At 47.9% G+C, this 22,836-nt stretch overlaps 1 protein-coding gene across 1 annotated transcript in view; it reads left to right on the top strand.

Annotated features, from left to right (window-relative positions):
* The window catches only part of Maml2 (mastermind like transcriptional coactivator 2), a 309,684-nt gene that overhangs the window by 203,505 nt on the left and 83,343 nt on the right, over positions 1 to 22,836 (top strand). Inside the window, exon 2 of the mRNA XM_051199032.1 lies at positions 17,776 to 19,317. Within this exon, the coding sequence (XP_051054989.1) occupies positions 17,776 to 19,317 (1,542 nt within the window). The remainder of the gene's footprint in view (positions 1 to 17,775; positions 19,318 to 22,836) is intronic.

Genomic DNA, 22,836 nt, shown 5'->3' with positions numbered 1-22,836 from the left:
CCCAGCCAATAAAGCACGCATGAATACTTTTCCATTAAAAAAAACTTGCTGACATCATGGTTAATCTTTTCCAACAAACTGATGCTTCTCTTTTGCCTTCCACGTTTGTGTCATAAACAGCATTTATAAGTACTCCACTCATTGCTAGAAAATCTTTAAGGAAATAAAGAAAGAAAATCTAACCTTGTGGGAGACATATAAGAAAAATATCGTAAGAATTAGATTTTTTTTTCTCCCCCACAGAAGAGTGTAGCTACAAAGCTAAGATCTCCTCTCGAGCTCCTGAAAAGATTTTGTGTGAGCAGTTTGTACGCTTCAGCTAGTGAATTCAGAGAACAATGTTTCCCCGTGGAAATCAAACGCATGCATTCTCTTTCAAAGCTGCTTCTTTAATTATGGAGGAGATGGCCAGCACAAGAGGCAGTGTCATTCTCAAGTACACAGAGGTTACACGCATGCAGCATCTTGCTCAAAAGACCCTCACATTCAACATCCTTTTCGGGTGCCCACCGATAAAGATGCACCATTTCCTTTTCAGCCCTCAGTCTCGGTGACTCGATGGCAGCTTTTTTTCAGCTGCCTCAGCTGGAAAACTCGGATGAATTCCAAACCATGATGAGAGAGATCAGAGCAGAGTTAAAAGACGTCAAACAATGGAAGGGAGGAATGCTCTGTGTGCACACAGAGAAGCCACATGCAAAGATAAATTGTGTCTGCCTGTGACCATCTTGGCACGTGTCATAAAGCAATGAATTTGCTAGGAATGGGTAAAGGTCATTTGGAGGGAAAAAAAAAAAAAAAAAACCCTCTTTCTATTACCAAAGGCAATAGAGAAAAGGCACCTGTAGCTCTTGCTCTCAGGGGGGCAAATAGCGTTACTAAATGATATTGGAAGTTTAAAAATATGAAAAGCAAGAACTGAAATGATATGTAATATCTAGGTGAGCTCAGATAATGGAGAGTGGTCTGAATTGATACAGAGATGGATCAAGGATTGTCAAATTGTCGCCTCCCTCTGGCTGTATGTCTTTTTGAGTTCTGACTTTGTTTTCTTTGATGGAGAAAATGATAGGTTTGAAAATACACGTTGATAGGCGTCCATAGATCAAGCCCCGATAGTCTTTCTGATTCAGGGGCTTACAACTGTCAGGTCAAAAGCAATTCCCATATGTGACCTTAATGTAACAAATGATTAGACCCAATCCTGGTGCTTTGAAATGTCTTTAGTTGTCATTATTAAGCATGATTTTAAACAGGGTTCTGTCATCCCCGGGTCCCTGAAAAGGTACATACTGCAGGAATTTTTTACTGAAGTCACCCACGATATCCATCTCTTTTTAATTTCCCCCTGCAGTGGATTTTTGTTCACTGAACAGTATTTTCCCATATGCGCTTACTCATTTAGGAACAAAGCCTGACCAGAAACAATGCCCGAGCTCAGGACCCATTTCTCTTGGTGTCTGTATTTCACGGTTCGGCTTCTCACGCATCTTTTCTGCTTGGAATGGCTGTGCAAGTCCCTGTTGCTAAGGCTGGCCTTCTACCCACCCCACAGCCAGGCAGGTTCCTTGCCTTCCGCTTAGAATGTGAAGGGGAGATCACAGCCTCTCGTATCCTTATTGTGCCAGAGAAGAGTAGGTTAGGCTGGGGCCAGGGGAGGAGAGTGAGATCAAGGGAGAGGGTTAGACAGGGTGATAGGAGCATGGATTCAAACATTTCAAGTGTCCGCCATGTGCTTTAGAGCGGAATGGCCAGGTAGCACCCTCCTGTGACACCCTCTCTGCTGAGCTCTCTCCTGCCCAGCTTTCAGGGAGGAGCTGCAGCCTCCCTTTCTCCCTTTAACATGTAAACACTTGGCTTAAGCCCCCAACCTCTGTCAAATGTGCACACATCACACAGGTGACACCACACCAGTGTGCTCACGGCCTCCTTGACACTCCCTGCCGCTGCCCCTGCCCCTGCCCCTGCCCCTGCCCCTGCCGCTGCCCCTGCCCCTGCCCCTGCCGCTGCCCCTGCCCCTGCCGCTGCCCCTGCCCCTGCCGCTGCCCCTGCCCCTGCCGCTGCCCCTGCCCCTGCCGCTGCCCCTGCCGCTGCCCCTGCCCCTGCCCCTGCCCCTGCCCCTGCCCCTGCCGCTGCCCCTGCCCCTGCCGCTGCCGCTGCCGCTGCCGCTGCCGCTGCCCCTGCCGCTGCCCCTGCCGCTGCCCCTGCCGCTGCCCCTGCCCCTGCCGCTGCCCCTGCCCCTGCCCCTGCCGCTGCCCTGCCCCTGCCCCTGCCCCTGCCCCTGCCCCTGCCGCTGCCCCTGCCCCTGCCGCTGCCCCTGCCGCTGCCCCTGCCCCTGCCCCTGCCCCTGCCGCTGCCCCTGCCGCTGCCCCTGCCGCTGCCCCTGCCCCTGCCCCTGCCCCTGCCCCTGCCCCTGCCCCTGCCCCTGCCGCTGCCCCTGCCGCTGCCCCTGCCCCTGCCCGCTGCCCCTGCCGCTGCCCCCTGCCCCCTGCCGCTGCCCCTGCCCCTGCCCCTGCCCCTGCCCCTGCCGCTGCCCCTGCCCCTGCCGCTGCCCCTGCCCCTGCCGCTGCCCCTGCCGCTGCCCCTGCCCCTGCCCCTGCCGCTGCCCCTGCCCCTGCCCCTGCCCCCTGCCCCTGCCGCTGCCCCTGCCCCTGCCGCTGCCGCTGCCCCTGCCCCTGCCCCTGCCGCTGCCCCTACCCCCTACCCCTGCCGCTGCCGCTGCCCCTGCCCCTGCCGCTGCCCCTGCCCCTGCCGCTGCCCCTGCCGCTGCCCCTGCCCCTGCCCCTGCCCCTGCCCCTGCCGCTGCCCCTGCCCCTGCCGCTGCCCCTGCCCCTGCCGCTGCCCCTGCCCCTGCCCCTGCCGCTGCCCCTGCCGCTGCCCCTGCCCCTGCCGCTGCCCCTGCCCCTGCCCCTGCCCCTGCCCCTGCCCCTGCCGCTGCCCCTGCCCCTGCCCTCCTCACTCGTTCTGTCTTCTTCACGTCCCTGGGGTTCAGCTCCATGGCTTTCCCTCCTAATTGTCATTTCCTAGCAGTCAAACCTTCACTGAGCATGCGTGAGTCTTTCTCCTCAAGTTTATCAAGAACCCAAGGCTCTCTCCTCACTAACCACCCTGAATATTATGCCAGCAAAGGGTTATAGCCACTCCCACACCCCACAGACCTCTCATTTTCAACATGCCCAAGCTTGAAGCCATCATGCGCCTGGCTGCCACCCACTGTAGTCATGAAACACAATCCTCTCCCCACATTCCTTTCCTCAGTGAATGAGTCCAGCGTCTAGCTGGGCACTAATCCAGAATCTGGATTTGGGTTTACCCGCCCCTCTCTCTCTCTCTCTCTCTCTCTCTGTGTGTGTGTGTGTGTGTGTGTGTGTGTGTGTGTGTGTGTGTGACACAGGTGCTTTTATGAGTCACACACTGTGGGGTAGTGATGCACATGCATGCGTGTGCCTGTGTACATGAAGGACAAGGGAAACCTTCCATGTGATTCCTCGGCCACCGTACTTCCTGAGGCAGCCTCACTGATTCGCTGCTTGCTAGTTCCACCGGGCTGTTTCCCTGTCCGTGGTGCTGGGGTTAGTAGCTTGTACCCCACACCCCGCACCTCACTTTTTCACGTAGGTGCTGAAGAGTGAGGCTCAGGGTGAGGCCTTTGCTGACTGAACCGCCTTCCCAACCCTGCGAAAACTTTCAGCAGGGCCGTATGTTTTCATCTGTAAAACGTATGCATTTCTCGGGGTTGTCATAAGGACCTTGTAATCACGATAGAAGTTGGTGTCACTGGGAGATTTCTATGTGTCAAAGGCTATTTAAGGACTTTACACATATGCACTTAACACTGCATGAATTTTATGATAACTATGTTAATTTTGTCAGGCATGCTAGTCAAACTCTCTCACAGAGCTATATGTGCCAGCCTTTGTGTGTTTTAAAGATGATAAAACTAAGGTTCAGAAGTGTGAGCCCTTGCCTTAGGTTATTGATAAGGGAGCCAGGCTTCTGTGAGGCATCTTGAAAGTGCCTTCCATTGACTGTCGTTCTCACACAATTTTCTCCTCTTCTTTTCCTCTGCACACTCAACACTCGCTCATCAAAAGCGAAGGACAACCAAAGTCTTTAACCCAGTCTGATTACAAAATTCCTTGGACACCAGATACGTGGGTTTTTCCACACACACGCCAACTGAAGGCTGCGTAATGTAGGAAGAAAAGAGGCTCATTCAGCTCACTTTTGGAAGCTGCAAGTCCAAGGTCAAGTAGCCCCATTCTTTGGCTTCCGGTGAGGGACTTATGCCTAGGGCCCCATGGGAAGGTGTGTACAGAGCTGATCATGTGGAGCTCAGCAAGAAGGAAAGGTCAGGCTTTCCCTTTCTATTACAGCCCTCCTAGGACTACCCAGGAGAGTCCCATTCATCTCTTCTGAAGGCAGAAGCCCATTGACATAATCATTATAGATCAAGTATGAAATGTACCATTACCTCTTAATACTACAGCACTGGGTACCAAGCTTCCAACCCATGAACCCTTAGGACTTAACCATGGTACTAACCAGTCTCCACTTGGAGACAGCACCAGTCACCACAGGGAAAGAGATGAGACCCACAGACCACCTCGCACCTCAGATGCCAGTCACAAGCCTGAGGCCATGTCCTAGGTTTTGAGGTGACCAATGTATTAGAGAGGCAGTTCCCAAGGGTGCTGGTACACATGCTGGAGAGGAGGTCTCAGGAAGAGGGGGAGGGGAAAGGCCCTGGTTTCTCTGGGCATGCCAACCCATAGGGATGCCTGTAATGTCAGCTGCTGGAATGCTCTCCAAACCGTGGCTGTCTGGGTCTTACAAACACTTCATTATAAAGATGGAATTTAGTAATAATTAGCCATTTATGACCAAACAAGCAGGCAGCCCCTTTCCTCTTCCTGGAGGTTTGGCAGGGATTGGCTGTATCTTATCGCATACAGCACTACATTTACATCTATTAATATTTTATCATTTGCCACAGTCTGAATTTTAAATGTTACAGACATTTTCACATTTGAGTGTCAGTACATCTACTGACTTGACATCTTTATCCTCTTTATAGAGAGGGGGAACAGAGGCAGAGAGGAATTAAGTAAAGTACATGGTGTTGCCTATCTTGTAGAAAGTAGAATAGAGACTTGAGTGAAGTCGCTTAGCTCGCGCTCAAAACCACTACAGTAAATTGCCTCCAAAGGCATTACTGGGCACAAAATGATACTTTCAATCTTCGCTGGAATAGTTAAAAAGGCATAATAACAAGCATAACTACAAGATCATTAAGCACACAAGGAAAGCCAAACCCTGCTAGAGTGGCTGAAAAAAAAAATGGAACCATGTATGCTCTGGGAGGGAGAGGGTTTATTTGCAGTCTTGTGGTGGGGCATTGTCTGTGTGTCACCATGTGCGTGTTCAGATACCCTGCTCTGCCACTCTTGAGATGGGATCTCTCTCTGAACCTGGAGTTCATGATGTGTAGCTCCTGTGGCAGCCAGCAAAGCCCAGCACTTGTCCTGTCTCCGCCCCCTTACAGCACTACATTCACAGACATGCACAGATGTGCGCAGACAGACACACCTGGCTTTTTAATGTGTGTTGGGGATTTAACCTCAGCTCTCCTTCATGCTGTGCAAGCTCCCTTCCCTATGAGCATCTCCTCAGCCCAGGAGAAGCGTATTAGCCTGGGGTCAGATGCTAGCGAACCAAACACACCAATCAAAGGACGGTCTGTTCTGATGAAGGGAACAGACATAGCAGAGATCTAGACAGAGCTGGGGAAATGAGACATTTTGCCCCCCCAAAAATGCAGCCAGTAATGTTAATTGCAAAGTAGGTACCAAAGTAGGTACGATGGAGAACTGTGTGCTCTCGGTGTGTGAGCCCATGTCCCAGCAGCGGCAGCTGCTGTGTGTTTGTGTGTTGGGAGTGTCTCGGTTGGGAGTGCCCTGCACTGTGTCAAAAAGTCAAATATAACTGACAGCTAGGGGCCTTTGAGAACCATAAGATACCTGAGATGAAGCTCTGATACATCAGGCAGCCCAGGCAACAGTGAAGATTTTACTTTAAGAAATGGAGCAGAATGAAGGTCAGGAAGGTAGCAAGCGCATCCCATAGCATGTCCATCCTCAGGGCACTCCATGGAGAAGTGTTGTAGGGTGTGTAGAGACAGGGTTCGAGGACACATGCGTCCACTGGGGAACTTCATTTACCGTACACTCCCAGTCTGCTGCTTTCATGGAAAATTGGTTCCACGTTTGCTTGTTAAAAAGATTTATTTTCCAATATAGGTGGGGTTTTTTTTTTTTTTTAATTGTTTTCTTTCTTCTTCAAAGCCGGCAACACATAAAGAACTAGAATCTGTCAGGTAGGGAAGGCGTCACCTCCACCCTACCCTTACCAGACCAAGCAGGTTCGTACTGCCACGAGCTAGTGTCTCAGAGAGCACGTCTACACAGACAGTGTCTGCCCCCTCATTGTCTCTCGATGAATGTCATTTAAACAACCAAGCGACGCCTCCCATAAATGCATGACAAATAGTGGAGTTTCAGGAGAAAAAGTTTTCATTTCTCAGAAAGCGAGAGGCTTTTCTATCTGCTCATAGGCTTCGTTTTCTGATATAGGAGGCCTTAAGTTGCCAGATTTGGGATCTTTTGTTTGTTTGTTTCAACTATAACAAAGTATCTTAGTAAACCTCTCCATGTTACATAAAACCAATTAGGTGATTTCCGCACAGATGTGTCTTTGATGTGAAAATGAACACAGACTATAGAGCTGAGGCTCTGTCTGTGCAGATCGAACAGCTCCTTACACTGACGTTAAGAACAGAGAAAACACGTCAACAGTCTACCCTGAACCTGGATACAGTTGCTATAAGAAAAATATTTCTTCCGAAGTTTCAAAAGATGATGACATCAAGTGCCAAGAACATCAAAGGCCCCGTTTGGTGCTTTTGGGGACTTTGCCAAACTACCCTCTAAACACTGCTTAACATGCCCACGTGACTGAGTTAATAACGAGTTTGACCCTGCAGGGACCTCTGAAGAGCTCTTATCCTGCCTATGTATCTAGATGATCGCACCCAAACCAGTTTGCCCATTGCAGTTCTAAGTTGTCCAAACAAGACTCCCATAGATGTTTCATTTCTAGATTGTTCTTTTGCTCTGAGGAGAGACTGGGTGGAGATTTCACCTCAGGCCCTCCCGTGGATACCCACCCGGAGATGTGGAAACAGTAGAAGGTCTGTTCCATCTCTACTGTAGTGGACATCTCTCACTCTTGATTAGGAATGTCCTTCTTTCAAAAGACTGTGGAAGAGTGAGGATAATGCGGAAAAGAAACAAAAATAAATGTGTGTTTAGCTTTGTAATTTTCAGTTGTGCTATAAAAACTTTAATTTGAATGTAATTGTTGACTTGCTTACATCTGTTCTTGTTGTGAAGAGCAGGAATCTTGTTTTTTCTTTTCTTTCTTTTTTTAAGGATTAATTTAATGATTGTGCATAGTGTTCTGCCTGTATTATGTATATAGTGCATGCCTGCACACCACAAGAAGGCACGAGGTCTCATTATAGATGGTGTAAGCCGCCGTGTGGTTGCTGGAAATTGAACTCAGGACGTTGGAAAAGCAATCAATATTCTTAACCTCTGAGCCATCACTCCAGCCTGAGCAGGAGTCTTCTTAAAGCAGCTCTGGTGAACGGAAAATAAAAGGTGTGTGAGAAGCAAGTCTGGAAGAGTGAATGGTAGGGAACATGGCCGGAGCCCCCGCGCATCAGAAGCTGAGTCACAACGCTGGAGGCTCTCCCTGCCTCAGTCCGCTCTCTCCCCTCTCACGCTACATACTTCTGTTCCCCACATCCTGCAGACGATGCATGCATTCTGTCTCTCCTGTGCGTCACTAAAAATGACTCCAGTAGGAGTCCAGCTGTCTCTCTCGCTGTTCTACTGCTCTGAAGAGACACCGTGACCACGGCAACTCTTAGAAAGGAAAGTGTTTCATTGGGGATGGCTTACAGTTTCAGGGGCTTTGTCTATTACATCATGGCTGGGAGTGTGGTGCAGGGAGATGGTGACAGGGAGGATGGTGACTGACAGGGAGGATGGTGACTGACGGGGAGGATGGTGACTGATGGGGAGAATGGTGACTGACGGGAGGATGGTGACTGATGGGGAGAATGGTGACTGATGGGAGGATGGTGACTGATGGGGAGGATGGTGACTGATGGGGAGGATGGTGACTGACGGGGAGGATGGTGACTGACGGGGAGGATGGTGACAGGAAGGATGGTGACTGACAGAGAGGATGGCGACTGACAGGGAGGATGGTGACTGACAGGGAGGATGGTGACAGGGAGGATGGTGACTGACGGGGAGGATGGTGACTGACAGGGAGGATGGTGACTGACGGGGAGGATGGTGACTGACGGGGAGGATGGTGACTGACGGGGAGGATGGTGACAGGGAGGATGGTGACAGGGAGGATGGTGACTGACGGGGAGGATGGTGACAGGGAGGATGGTGACTGATGGGGAGGATGGTGACAGGGAGGATGATGACTGACAGGGAGGATGGCGACTGATGGGGAGGATGGTGACAGGGAGGATGGTGACTGACGGGGAGGATGGTGACTTACGGGGAGTGTGGTGGCAGTTAGGTGTGGTTCTGGAAAATCAGCTAAGGGCTACCTCCTGATCTGTAGGCATGGGCTTTTGAAATCTCAGAGCAGTGACATCCTTCTTCCCGCAAGGCCACGCCTCCTAATCCACTCCCTTGTGACTAAGCATTCAAATATATGAGCCTTTGGGGCCATTCTTCAGACCCACCACAGCAGCCATGGTTCTCACTTCGAATACTCATGACTATAGGGCGGGGGCGTCTTGCTTTCATTATCCATTGCTCCCCACAGTATACCTTGGTCCCATCTAGTGGCCTGGGAAAGTGGAATGGTCTAGAGTAGCCCCCTTCACTCAGGAATTGAAGAGACGGTACACAAGGGCAGAGACAGCCCACGCCAGTCTGTTCTCTAGGTAACACATGCTCAGTGCAGAAAAACTAGAAAATGCTGGCGTGTGAGCACACAAGAGAAAAAAACGTCAGAATGTCCTTCAGCATCTGAAAGCTTCTTAGAAACATTCGTGTTTGCTCTAAACACTCCTCTTACTCTTGGATTTTTGAGTCATGCTAAAGGTAATATGCAGTAGTAAAAAAAAGACACCCATGTCTTATAAGTCTTCCCTACAAGTTATTTGATAACATGGGAGACAGGCTTTTTAAATGGAAGTTACTTAATAACGTTATTTGAAAGTATAAGTGCTTCAGAGGAAACAGCTGAGAGATTGTGGACAGACAGCAAAAGTAGCGATCTTTAGATGGACTAATCGTGAGAAAGATTTCTGCTGGATCCACCCTCAGAGGAGCCAAAAAAAGGAGCTAGGCTAGCCATGGCAAGGGGGCAAAGCCCTGGGAGGAAGGACGCCCTGCCAGAGGGAAGAAGCCGCATGCAGAGCACCTGAAGTGAAATGGTTGCTTTTGGTCTTAGATGGAGAGGGGGAAGGGGGGAACAGGAGAGGCGGAGGGGGAGGACAGGATGGAGGAGGAGGAAGAGAGTGTGGGTGTGGTTGGGTCTGTTGGGTCTGAGCAGGACACACTTTTTGTTGCTATGTGAACAACACAGGTCCAGAAGAGGTGAGATAGGTCAGAGGTCAAAGTCTGCAGGAAGCAGAGAAAATCCCAAAGGGAGAAGAGTGACTTAGAAGCAGACAGTAGGAAGGGAGGGACTTTCTATTCCCATCTAGGTCCCCTAAGCCACTCAGGTAAACGAAGTCTGGCGTGAAGCTAAGGGAGGCCTTTGGCATTGCTTTCTGAAAAGATGGAGCATGTCAGTAGCCATACTCCAGCCCGAAACCATAAACAGACAATACTGATGCTCTCTACCATGTACATTTGCAGGCACTGACCAACACTTTGAAATAAGTTGAATTCCCACCTGCAGCAACCTCTTGGAGCATCTGTGCTTTCTCTCCTTGTCAAAAACCTTTCAGCTCTACACCCAGACAAGGAGCGAGGCTTACAAAGGCGGGTTCCATTCACAAGCACAGGCAGAGCAAGCATACAGTCTCATACTGACTAGCCAAGAGTCCAGACCTCTGGCTGCCCAGTAAGACAAACACCAGGCAGGCGGTGAGCATTTCCCAGGCTGGACATGGGATGGCTTTGGGGCCATGAGAAATGTCTCTTCTTTTGAGTTTTGAAATCATGCTGAAGTGAAAAACTCACATACCTGAACCAGTTGCCAAGAACAATACAAGGCAGAAAGTGCTAAAAAATCATCATGGCTGAGCCAAAGAATACGACAGAAAGCAGGATGCTGCGAGCTAGCCATCCAGAGAACTCTGGAGCTGGACCCTCCAAGGGAAGTGGGAGGAAGAACCCTCGTGATTAATGATGTTTAGTGCACTGTGCACTCTGCTGAGAAGGACGTTTAGAGAGTTAGGAAGAGAGCCAACATTTTCAACATAGCATTTACTTTGGATCCACTTCGATATATTTTGGGCAAAAGTGAGTCATGGATAAAGTATTTCATGCACAAAGTAGTTATTCTTTTTTTTTCTTCAGGCTTTTGTACAATATTATGTTCTTTTCTGTGTTTACCATGGTGGGCCCATCTCTGAAAGCCTCCTGGAGGTCCTTGCATGATTATTGGGAAATTGGGGATGACTAAGGATGTCATTATCATGGAATGAATCTACAATGATATTATTCAACGTAATTGACTACATGGGAAAGATATCTTCTTTGGGTTTCTTAAAATTAATCTTAAAGTTAGGATACAAAACAGTGAGTTTCATTACAGTATTTTTACATGTATGTGCATGCTGAAATCCCATCTTTAGAATAAACAAAGAACTTTCATCTTTAACTTGGGTTTTATAAAGAATGGTTATTATGTCGAAGTGACAACGTATCTCAGAGTCTGAGTCTTATGGAGCAAAGTTATGGACAGGATTTCAAGACACGTCTAGTATACTTTCTCCACCAGGTCTACCAATAGCAGAGCCCCCAACCAACACATACCCCCCAATTTTTCTTAAAGTCTGTCTAAAATTCACACTGGACAGCTCCAGCATGCTCCACCCATCGCGGAGTGTGTCAGGATGAGCATTGCACACCAGAGCCAGCCTAGGATCATCTCAGGATTGCACAGCCACCAGGGTCCACTGCCATGTCTCATGTTCCCACCTCCTATAGTTTTCTTCACTTTGATGCTGTTTGGCTTTCTCGTGGCTTCAATTCACGTGGAGACATGACCACATGTGCCCGTGGAGTGGGTGGGAGTCAGCATGACAGAGCCCCCCACAAGCTACAGACATCTTCTTGCTGTTGTGTGGCTGTTTAATGGCTAAAAGGGCCCAGTGTCCTGGAGACTGAGACAAATACATAAACTGTTAGGAAGCAATTCAGCCAGAGAAAGCCATAGAAGGTACTTGTTCAGTAAAGTACTGGAGCCAAGTTCCATACAATTGCATCGGATATATTCTATCCAGCAACACTTAGCCACATAGAGAAGTCCAGAGGTATACATGGGCATAGAAGAAAGTGAACTGTTTTGTTTTGTTGTTTTTGAGACAAGAGTTTCTCTGTGTAACCCTCTTGCTATCCTGGAACTCACTTTGTAGGCCAAGCTGGCCTTGAACTCACAGAGATCCCCCTACCTCTGCCTCCTGAGTGCTGGGCTTATAGGCGTGTGCCACCACGGTCTGGATGAAAGGGAGCTTTTTAATGTGTCTGGAAAAGGCCACAAATCTGTAGTTTCTTCTGTCTTTCAGTGATTTTGCTGATTGATGATATAGACTTGAAAGTGACCCTTCTTAGAGGGCACACAATCCAGGGAGAAATTACTCTCACCTTCTAGAGTTGTAATGAGCTCAAAGACATTATTCCAAGATCCCAAACATTTCACTGTAAGAACAAATGAGAATTCAGGCATAATCTTTTTGGGTAGTGTCTTTTTAGATCATCTCTAACTTCTAACATTGATCCAATCTCTAAAGGACTGTGAGGAAAGCTCACATAATATGTGATCCAGGTAAGCACACACACCCACACACCTACCTCCGGGTAAGAACACACATGCACAGACATACACATACTTACACACACATCTCCAGGGAAGCACAGAGAGAGAGAGAGAGAGAGAGAGAGAGAGAGAGAGAGAGAGAGAGAGAGAGAGAGAGGAGAGAGAGAGAGAGAGAGAGAGAGGAGAGAGAGAGATAGAGAAACAGCTACAGATTTGGTTCTTGCATGATTTCTCCAGTTGAGAGGGATAGGAATCTACTGGAGGCGGGGTGGCCTATGGCCTGAATTGTTACCTTTGTGAGGTACATTCCTTGTTTCTAGGGCAGAACAGGAAACAAAGGGTGCATTTAGTTTGTGGGAAAGGATGGGGGCAGGGGAAGAAACAGAAACCAGAGGATTGTGCAACCATGTGCTCTCAAATCCCTCCAGGAAGTTTATGTTTCGAGGCCTTTGGAAGAGTGAGGCGCAGCTGTCTCAAACAGCGCTGTTTACTGATGGGCCACAGTCTTCCCTCAGTGTTCTGAGTACGTCCTCCCCAGCCCTGGAAGATGGGTCTCTGTTTGGAGACTCAGTCCAGCTTAAGCAGGCTTGTGTTCACCCCAGCAGAGACCTTATGTCTCAAAAGGCAAGGGGTGTTCAGAGAGAAGACTGGGCACGTCAGGATTCCTTGTGGAATGTAAACCAGACCAGGCTTGCTGTGGAAGGCCACACCCCAGAGAAGCCCTTCCGATGACCAGCCAGGGCGTGTGTGCAGTACAGAAACTCACAAATCAGCATACCAATTTTGTATTATTTCTTGTCATGTGCAGTATCTCCTTTAAGTGATGTGTAACATGTAGCTTGGAGCTTTCTCTCTGTACTGATGGAGAGTGACCTCTGGCCTCCTTCCTCTCTTACACTGGAGCTTCAAGGCTAACAGACCGGGATTACTCTATCAACCTCTAAGCAATGACGTCACCATTCTCTTCCCATCATTCATCCTTAAGGGTCCTGAATGTCCTTACCCATGCCCTGGACATGCTGTGCATCTGCCTACTGCTCTCTCTTCTTGGCCGTCTGCACTGTGCCCAGATGAGGCATGGTGACAGGGGAAAGAGAGCCGGGAGCCGATCAACAGTCCAGAGGCAGAGTGCTGGGGGCAAGCTGGTGTGGGCTAGCACACTGCTTTGTGGCATCGCTATGTCCCCTTTGAAGGGATTCTTAACTGCAGAACGCGGGCAGCCATTGACCTCACAGCCCTCCAGCCTCAGCCTCCAGCGCTGGGGTTACAAGTGTGCACGGCAGCTTCTGCCTCTTCCTGTGTAATAATAGTGACAGGAGCCAAGACTTCTTTCCTGCCCCAGAGAGCTGTAAGAACATTCAGTGAGACTCCAGTAGAACCCCTGTCCTGAAAAGCATTGGGAGCTGGGATTCGGCCTCCATGGCTGAGCACTGCCTGGAGCACACAAGGCCCCGCTCAGTCCCGAGCACTACCAGGAAGGAGGAAGAGTAAAGGAAGGGAGACTTCCGGCTGTTTTATCAGATGAGAGGCTTTCATTGGGCCTTTGTGTTCCTTGTTTGTAAGAGCACTTTCTTCCTTGAAAAAAAAAATTAAATTTCCATTTTGAAAGAGGTTTACATGAGATAAATAAATTAATAGTGTATGTGTATGTAGTAAGTAGTTGAGCTCTTGCTATGACAAAGCAGCTTAAGGAGAGTAGGGATTTTTTTTTTTCAAACACGATTTCTTTATTGATTCTTTGGGAATTTCATATGCAATTTCACCTCCCAGTCCCCCCATATCATTCCCTCACCCCCACAGTGCACCTCTAAAAGAAATTAAAAAAACAAAACAAAACAAGCAAGCAAGCAAGCAAAAAAAAAAAAAAACAAGAACAAAACAAATTCAAAAAAAAAAAAAAAAACAAAAAAAAACCCTCTTCCCTGAGAGAAGGGAATCTTTTAGCTCACAGCTGCAGGATGCAATCTGGTGATGCTGAGGAAGGCATGGCAACAGTTGGTTAGGAAACTAGTTACCTTGTATCCGCAGTCATGAAGCCAGTCAGGATGCTAAGGAAAGCATGAGCATGGCAACAGTTGCTCAGGCAGCTGGCTACCGTGTATCCGCAGTCACGAAGCAGAAAGAGACGGATGCTGGTGCTCACTTCATTCTCCCCAGCCCGTGGAAGGGTGCTGCCCACTTTCAGGTGGGTCTCCCCGCTTCAGTGAGCCTAATCCAGACAATCCCAGATGTATGGCCAGAGGCTTGTCGCCTAGATGCCTGTAGATTCTGTCAAGTTCACAATCAGTGCTAGCCATCACAACATATGAAAATATTTATGTAGCTAAAAGATCACCGTTTCCTTCCATTTTCAAAGGAATTAACAAATTCCATGAACTATTGCAACTGTGTCTATCAGCCTTCAGTAAACAATGCATCTTGGTAGCCCTGCTTCCCCATTCCTCAATATGGTGAACACCCCTACCCCTCCACACATGGGCTGTACCAAATATCCTTTACATCCCTCCATTCTGCCCTGTGTTACCCAAGTTACCCAAAGGTCCAACTGTATAGCTTTCAGCTTCTCCATTCTGACCCCACCCTTCTACATTTAAACCCCCACCCTCAATAGTCACCTACCACCGAGTTGTGTTTCCTTAGGCTCTGATTCTTCTTTGGGCAAACTGACATTGCATTTTCTTGAGAAACTCTTCCACACTGAGATTTTAATGACGGTGACTGCCCCTTCTCAGCTGTGTTTGACTAGGAACTTTAAGAGATTTTATGCCACAATTTATGTACCTAGTAGAAGAATTTATCCTAGCAAAGGAAACATTTCAAAGATGTGAACTTTAAGCATCATTTAGATTATCGTGTTCAGGTAGTTCAACCCACATCTACTGTATTTGTATCTTCTGTCTTCGATGGATCTTGGTGCTACTGCTATGATTAAAAACCTCTAGAAGGTAGGATACAGCCTATTTCCAACATAATCCCTCCACAAAATTCTGTTTGTAGAGTGACATGCCTCAAAGGGTTTGTCTTGGTGAGTGTGTGTCTGTGTCTGTGTGTGTGTCTGTGTGTGTGTGTGTATGTGTATGTGTGTCAGTGTGTATGTGTGTGTGTGAGTGTGTGTGTCTGTGTGTGTCAGTGTGTATGTGTGTGTGTGGTGTGTGTGTCAGTGTATGTGTGTGTGTGTGGTGTGTGTGTCAGTGTGTATGTGTGTGTGTGTGTGTGTGGTGTGTGTGTGTGTGTGTGTGTGTGTATGTATGTCTTAAGAATAGGACCTCACCCCCCATGCATGCTAGGCACACACTCTATCATATGCTGCATCCGTAACCGTAACCCTCAGTTGAATCTCTCTGTTTTCATGGAAGCACACATCACCCTTTCCATCTCCATCTTTAGATAACCCTTCAGCTAAGGTTAGTGGCTGCCTTCAACCCTTACTTCCCCAGTGTTTAGTAGCCTCTAGGCTTGGGCAGGAAATGACCTCAAAGAAAATATTTTGTAGATGAGAGAAGTGAAATGTCCAGGCTGAGCTGACAAAGCAAGTTAATGTCAGAGTCAGATTCAGTGCCTGGCCCTTCAGTATGTGGATGTCCCTGCCATGCAAGTACTTGATTGGATTCCTAGTCCCATTGCTCACTATGTGTGGGACCTGGAATTGTTACTCAGTCTTTAAACTCACCTTTTCTTTTCTAGAAAATTGAGGGAAAGGATACAAATACTGAAAGAACACTAAAAAGACATAATTTGAAGGATCTGAGAGCTATAAGACTATTTACCCAGGTGAAGATATTGCTTAGATCAATGTCTGCTGCAAATGTACTGAATAAATGATCATCGGTGTTGCTACTTCCAGACCCAGGGTGACAATTGCTCCTTCTGAGCCTGCTTCTGTGACCCTTCAGCGCACAGAGAGGGACGGGCAGCATCCCAGTATGTGCAGGCTTGGAGGGGGTGGCTGGAACAAGAGAAGAATCTGATGGAACAAATTTTTAATGTTTTTTTTTTTTTATTTTGTGTTTTTTTTTTTTTTAATAGTGGAAAGTAAATCAAAGATGAAAATGCAAACCTGGAAAAATATTTGATTCCATTGTTTTTTTACGGGGTAAAAGAGTCTTCAAACACTGTTCATTCTGAAATGACACCCAAGCAATATAGCTGACTCTCTGGGCTAGCCTCTTCTCTACCCTAGACACTAACTACCCCTTCACGTGGGGTTGCCTGGCATTATTGTGTGAGCCAAAGAAGACAGATGGCAGAGAAGGCTGGGGAAGCCCTGCCCTGGCTGCAATTTGCTCATCACTGATGGTGATAGACTCTGGAGGGACAGGGTTAGAACACTTGGTTAGTAACAGTAGCGTCATCACACTAACGAGCAGACAGGAAGTCACTCTAAAGATGGCACCGTGTGTCAAGGATTTCAGAGAAACTTGAGAGATTTTCTCCACTCTGTTTCCTCTCTCTGAAGCCAGCCAGCGGCTCTGCCACAGCTCCCAAGTCAGTGAATCACTAAGCAGCCAGACTAGTGGCTCCCGTCTACCTATCCCCAAGTCTGCAAGCTCAATGCACAGCCCACTGGCCCAGCATGGGTCAGGTTGCTTTCCTGTTAGCAGTCAGCCATTGTAAGCAAGCCCCCAAATAAATGCTTTCTTTTTTTAAGGGTTGCCCTGGCTATGGTGTCTCTTCACAGCTGTAGAACACTAACTAAGGCCGCAGAAGAAAAAGGTCTCATTTAATAACTGCATGTCCCCATAGTATTGTCCCTTCCAGCATGAACGGGCCCAGAGTTGTGGGCACCCAGACATCCGAGGTCTTAAGTGAGGAAGAAGGATCTGGGAAGAACCTGGATGTGGCAAAGGCTGGGCCCAGAGAGTAACATATATATGTATTATGTAGCTCGTCACAGACCTAAATGCAAAATAATAGAATTACAGAAAGAAAACTCCATGAATGATATTCAGAAAGTCTTCTTGGGCCTGAGAGACATTCTAACTTGTTTAGAAGATGCCAGTGAGTGTGAGGTTGAACTTGGGAAGGAATATAAAAAGAACCTGGAAGTTGGTGTTTCCCAAGTTGGTTAAACTGTGAGCACTCTGAGTATTTAGCTGCCTAAGGTAGTGTGTGCATGTGTGAGAGATATTTTTCTCTATCCCAGTTAAAGAAGACAGCATGCTTAGGTACTGGGAATAACTCCTTGTGTATTAGAGGAATAATACTCTTCTCCTATTAACTTCTGTGTCAATCACAGGGATTGCCATGGCCCCTAAACTAATTTCATTTTCTTCTGTGTATCCCATTTCATTCCAGACTAGGTATCCTTGGAGGAACAGATATTTAAATTTGGTGTTGTAGGTAGAAATTATAACTCAGGTCATAGAGTGTTTGCCTAATATGAATAAAACTATGGGCTCCATACCCAGCATCACAAAAGCTGGATATGGTGGTAGACACCTGTAATACCAGCCACTCGGAAGGTGAAAACAGGAAGATCAGAAGTTCAAGGGTATCTTCAGCTATGTAGCAAGTTTGAAACCAACCTGGAATAAATGAGAGCCTGTCTCCAGAAACCAAAATAATTTTTTAATTAAAGAATTAAGCATTGAGCATAAAGTCATAAAGTATATAACACCGCTCTTGGCTAAAGGTATAATTGAATTGAAATCTTAAACATGTCTGTTTTATTTCCTTTCTGTCTTTCAGCTCCAGGGATCCTTGAAAAGAAAACAAATAATCAACCTGCCTCCTGCCAACAGCAAGAGACCCAATGGCTTTGTTGACAGCTCATTCCTTGACATCAAAAGGATCAGGGTTGGGGAGAACCTTTCTACAGGGCAGGGGGCCCTCCCAGTAAATAATGGACAAAGTCATATGATGCCGGGGGCCTTGACCATGAGCCAAGCACCCCTGAGGAAGGCTAATGCTCTGCCGCCTCCTGCACATTCTCCCGGCAACACTATGTTTAACATGGGCTTAAAGGAGGTGAAGAAAGAGCCTGGGGAGACCCTCTCTTGCAGTAAGCACATGGATGACCAAATGACGCAGGAAAGTGCTTTTACTAATAGGTTTGGGGAAGACGCTGGCGAGCAGCTGATGGACCCTGAGCTGCAGGAACTATTCAATGAGCTGACCAACATATCAGTGCCTCCCATGAGTGACCTAGAGCTGGAGAACATGATCAATGCCACCATTAAGCAGGATGACCCATTCAGCATTGACTTGGGGCAGCAGAGCCAGCAGACTACACCTAGACCGTCCCTGGCCATGGAGAAGATCATTATCAAAAGTGAATATTCACCTGGTTTGCCACAGGCCACTTCAGGCTCTCCACAACTGAGACCCCCATCAGCAGGCCCTGCATTCTCCTTGGCCAACTCTGCCCTCTCCACTTCATCCCCAATTCCCACAGTCCCTCAGAGCCAGCCTCAGACAGCGTCCGGAGCAAACAGGGCTCTGCCAAGCTGGCAGGAAGTATCTCATGCTCAACAGCTCAAGCAGATAGCTGCAAACCGCCAGCAGCATGCACGGATGCAGCAGCAGCAGCAGCAGCAGACTCCTCCCAGCTGGCCAGCCTTACCATCCTCTGCTGGCCCATCCCCAGGGGCATTTGTGCAGGAGAAAATCCCCAGCCCTTCCTTTGGGCAGCAGCCATTCAGCCCCCAGGGGTCACCCATGACTGCAGTAGCTGGCAGTAGCAACCAGTCCAAAGCAGTGGGCAACTATGCATACAAGGCTAGCCCCTCAGCCCAGGCTGGACACCTGGATGTTCTTCTGCAGCAAAAGCCTCAGGATCTCAGTCGAAGTTTCATTAACAACCCACACCCAAGCTTGGAGCCCCGACATGGCAACACCAAGCCTTTGTTCCATTTTAACTCAGACCAAGCAAACCAGCAGATGCCTTCTCTTTTGCCTTCCCAGAGCAAGCCTTCTCTCCTGCACTACACCCAACAGCAGCAGCAGCAGCAAGGCTCATTGGTAGCTCAGCAGCAGCAGCAACAGCAACAGCAGCAGCAGCAGCAGCAGCAGCAGCCACAGAGCTCATTGGTAGCTCAGCAACAGCAGCAACACCAACAGCAAGGCTCAATGGCAGCTCAGCCACCACCACCGCCATCCCAAACCCAACCTTTATCAAGCCAGCCTTTGCTAAGGTCAGCCCTGCCAATTCAGCAGAAAATCATGCTTCAGAAAATGCAGAATCAATCCATCGCAGGCATGGGATATCAAGTCACTCAGCAGCACAGACAGGTAAGACTCTACCCCAGAGCTCCCACAGACAATTAGCTTGGTTATTATGGCATACCCTTATGCTTGTAGTGAGACATGATTAGCACCGTATACCCAATGGTCCTAGCAGGCTCATAGGAGCTTGGTTCTCTCAGTACATCAAGGGCAAGCATAATGTTTCCTTATATGCTGTCATTGCTTATGGAGCCCTGTAATGATCAACAATTCTTAGAGCGAATGCCTTGGTGATGTGTCCAATTGCCAACCAGGTCCTGATATGCTTGGTGTTCATTCATCTAACCAGAAAATTAGATCAATATGCATTGAACACTACTATACAGGAGACATCGTGGCTAAGGTTGAACATTGGATACGGTTAGAGGTGATGCTGAAAGTGGTCACTGACGTGGCCAACTGTTGCGTTCCGTCCCCAGTCTCGCCAATAGATCCCACATGACTCAGTGCTCACAATCTGTTCACTGGTCCCAAACCTCAAGCATCATCTAGAGACAGAGCCAAGCGCCTTGAACTGTCACTCTAATGCTGCATAGGAAGAGCAATGACATGAGAACTCTAAAGTCTTCCCCAGCAAGTGGAGATCAGGAATGGCCTTCATAAGGAATTATGCCTGGGAGGAGTGTTTAAAGGGCGCAATAATCATGACCATAGCAAAATAAGGAACTAGAAGTAGAAATAAGTCCATAGTTGTCCTGTGTCCTTTGGTTTTACATTAAATAGATGTTTAATTCTACCCTGGTTTAAAAAAAAAAAAAAAAAAAAAAAACTGGTGTCAAGAAATCAGTCACTCCTCCAGAACACCAGAATACTGGTGAGTAAGCGCTGGTAGAGGAATCTCTTCCTGGAAGGAAGGAAGAAGTTTGGATATTGCATTGTTCATATTGTTGGCAGGTGTGCATTACCATAGGGCAGCAAGTTGTACGGTAGAGAACGGGAAACCACAGGCTACCAGTTGGAAAAGTAAAAGATTTGGCCTCCCAAGGTGGTGTGTGTGTGTGTGTGTGTGTGTGTGTGCGTGTGCATTCTAATTATGAGCCATGGAATGGACTTGGGTAGACTTGTATATATTTTACAACACTAATATAGCATAATAGTCATACAGTACTTTTATAAAACAGACCATTCCAGATAACTTAAAAAGATATCAGAGAACTTACTTCCAGCATCAGATGCCAGCATTCTGTCCTGGAAGATCATGGGTTCAAATTCTCCCTTGACACTGCTTGTGTGCCTCCTTAAGCCACTTGCAGAATCTGCTGGGCTTGTAAATGAGACCACACAATAAGTGAGGATTATTCTCGTTCGCATGTCAAGCGCTGTAAATAATCAGAATATTTCCTCTAAGGAAGTAAGGACACATGATGAGGAGATCTCAGATTACCACACTCCACACTAAGGACATGAATTCTGACATGTAAAGAGTACTGCAGTAGCCAGGCGGTGGTGACACACGCCTTTAATCCCAGCCGCAGAAGGCAGAGAGAGGCGGATCTCTGAGAGTTCAAGGCCAGCCTGGTCTACAGAATGAGTGCCAGGACAGCGGAGGGTACGCAGAGAAACCTGTCTCAAAAGACAAACAAAGAAAAAAATTTCCTGCAGAAATAATTGGCAACTGCTGCTGGTTCTTCAGCTACCCAACACTGTGCCAGGTGTGTAACAGGTCAGTCTCTCTGACCTAGATTTACAACCATAGAAACAATCACTGATTAGATAGTAATCACACACACACACACACACACATCCTACAGGGAGGCTGACTGCCATCTCTCTGGCTTGAAGTGCCTCATTTAACTCCTATAAGGGAAATATTCCCATCTTACAGGTCAGAGAACTGAAGCACAGACAAGCTCAACAAACTTGGGCGATCCAAACCAGGCCTAGGAGTCTCATGGACTGCTTCTGAGTCATGGCGTCCAGCCATGAGGAAATGCAGCTCATGGGTAGGATTTTCTGGGAAATGAATGCCATAGTAGATCATTATAAGGACTGTCAAGAAACTATTTTTTCTGATATTAATCCCTGGTAAAATAAACTGTTAAAAGATTAGGTTCTCTGGGGGACAGAACATCTCTGACTTCTTCCCTTCAGAGCTGTTAACAAAAGGATTTTTTTAAAAAATCTCTGTCAGCCTCGAGCTTCTGATGATGAGCCCTGTGCAGCCAACAGTCAGTACTGCACAGTGCTCCCCCAGCATCCACAGTCAGTACTGCACAGTGCTCCCCAGCATCCACAGTCAGTACTGCACAGTGCTCCCCAGCATCCACAGTCAGTACTGCACAGTGCTCCCCAGCATCCACAGTCAGTACTGCACAGTGCTCCCCCAGCATCCACAGTCAGTACTGCACAGTGCTCCCCCAGCATCCACAGTCAGTACTGCACAGTGCTCCCCAGCATCCACAGTCAGTACTGCACAGTGCTCCCCCAGCATCCACAGTCAGTACTGCACAGTGCTCCCCAGCATCCACAGTCAGTACTGCACAGTGCTCCCCCAGCATCCACAGTCAGTACTGCACAGTGCTCCCCCAGCATCCACAGTCAGTACTGCACAGTGCTCCCCCAGCATCCACAGTCAGTACTGTACAGTGCTCCCCCAGCATCCACAGTCAGTACTGCACAGTGCTCCCCCAGCATCCACAGTCAGTACTGCACAGTGCTCCCCAGCATCCACAGTCAGTACTGCACAGTGCTCCCCCAGCATCCACAGTCAGTACTGCACAGTGCTCCCCAGCAGCCACAGTCAATACTGCACAGTGCTCCCCCAGCAGCATCTCCATCTAGTCCTAGACTCACTGCTGGTATCACCAGCTGTGTACACATCTTCAATCTCATCCTTCCAAGTTGCCAAGGCCCAAGCACACCAATGCATGCTGCCAGCCAAATCAGCAACCATTTCCCAGGTTGAGACTACTTCCACATTTCTCAATGAGTATGCTAAGAAAATATTCATCTTTAAAAACAACCTTAAGACGTGGCAGACAAGCTGAGAGCATGTCAGGCTAAAGGTCTGTCTCTCACACAGCAGCCAATGGCTTTTCACTGAATGGTTCGTCTCGACTTATTGGCTTATCAGGACTCAAAAAAATTTTATTTCCCAAGATCTTCCCTCTTGAACTAAAAATGCATTCTTTCCCAAAGCCATATGGCCAGTTGCCTGAATGTGTGAATTTTTCTGTTCTAACACTAGATCTATGCAACTCAAATGGATTCTATATTTGGTTTAGAATCCTCCATGTCTAAAACTCCTAGGAGGGAATTCAGCCAGTGAATGGATGGTTTGTTGTGACTGAAACACAAATTTATACATTCCCCTTTAGTAGAAAGCCAAGTTCCTCAATCAAATCCTAGAGTCCCATCCTACTCTCTGTACCTAGGAAGTGAAGAGGATCCTCCACACTTCCTATCAGCCAGCGGTGTCAATCAAGCAATAGCCTGCCCCCCTTCCCACTTTTATGGTAATTTCTCATAGGCCTTAAATACAAAGACCCAGAAAATTGTTTCCAAGATGCACCAAGTACTGGAGGA

The sequence above is a fragment of the Phodopus roborovskii genome, unplaced genomic scaffold, assembly GCF_943737965.1.
Source record: "Phodopus roborovskii unplaced genomic scaffold, PHOROB, whole genome shotgun sequence".
Lineage (NCBI taxonomy): Eukaryota > Metazoa > Chordata > Mammalia > Rodentia > Cricetidae > Phodopus > Phodopus roborovskii.
This window is presented reverse-complemented; position numbering and strand designations above follow the sequence as displayed.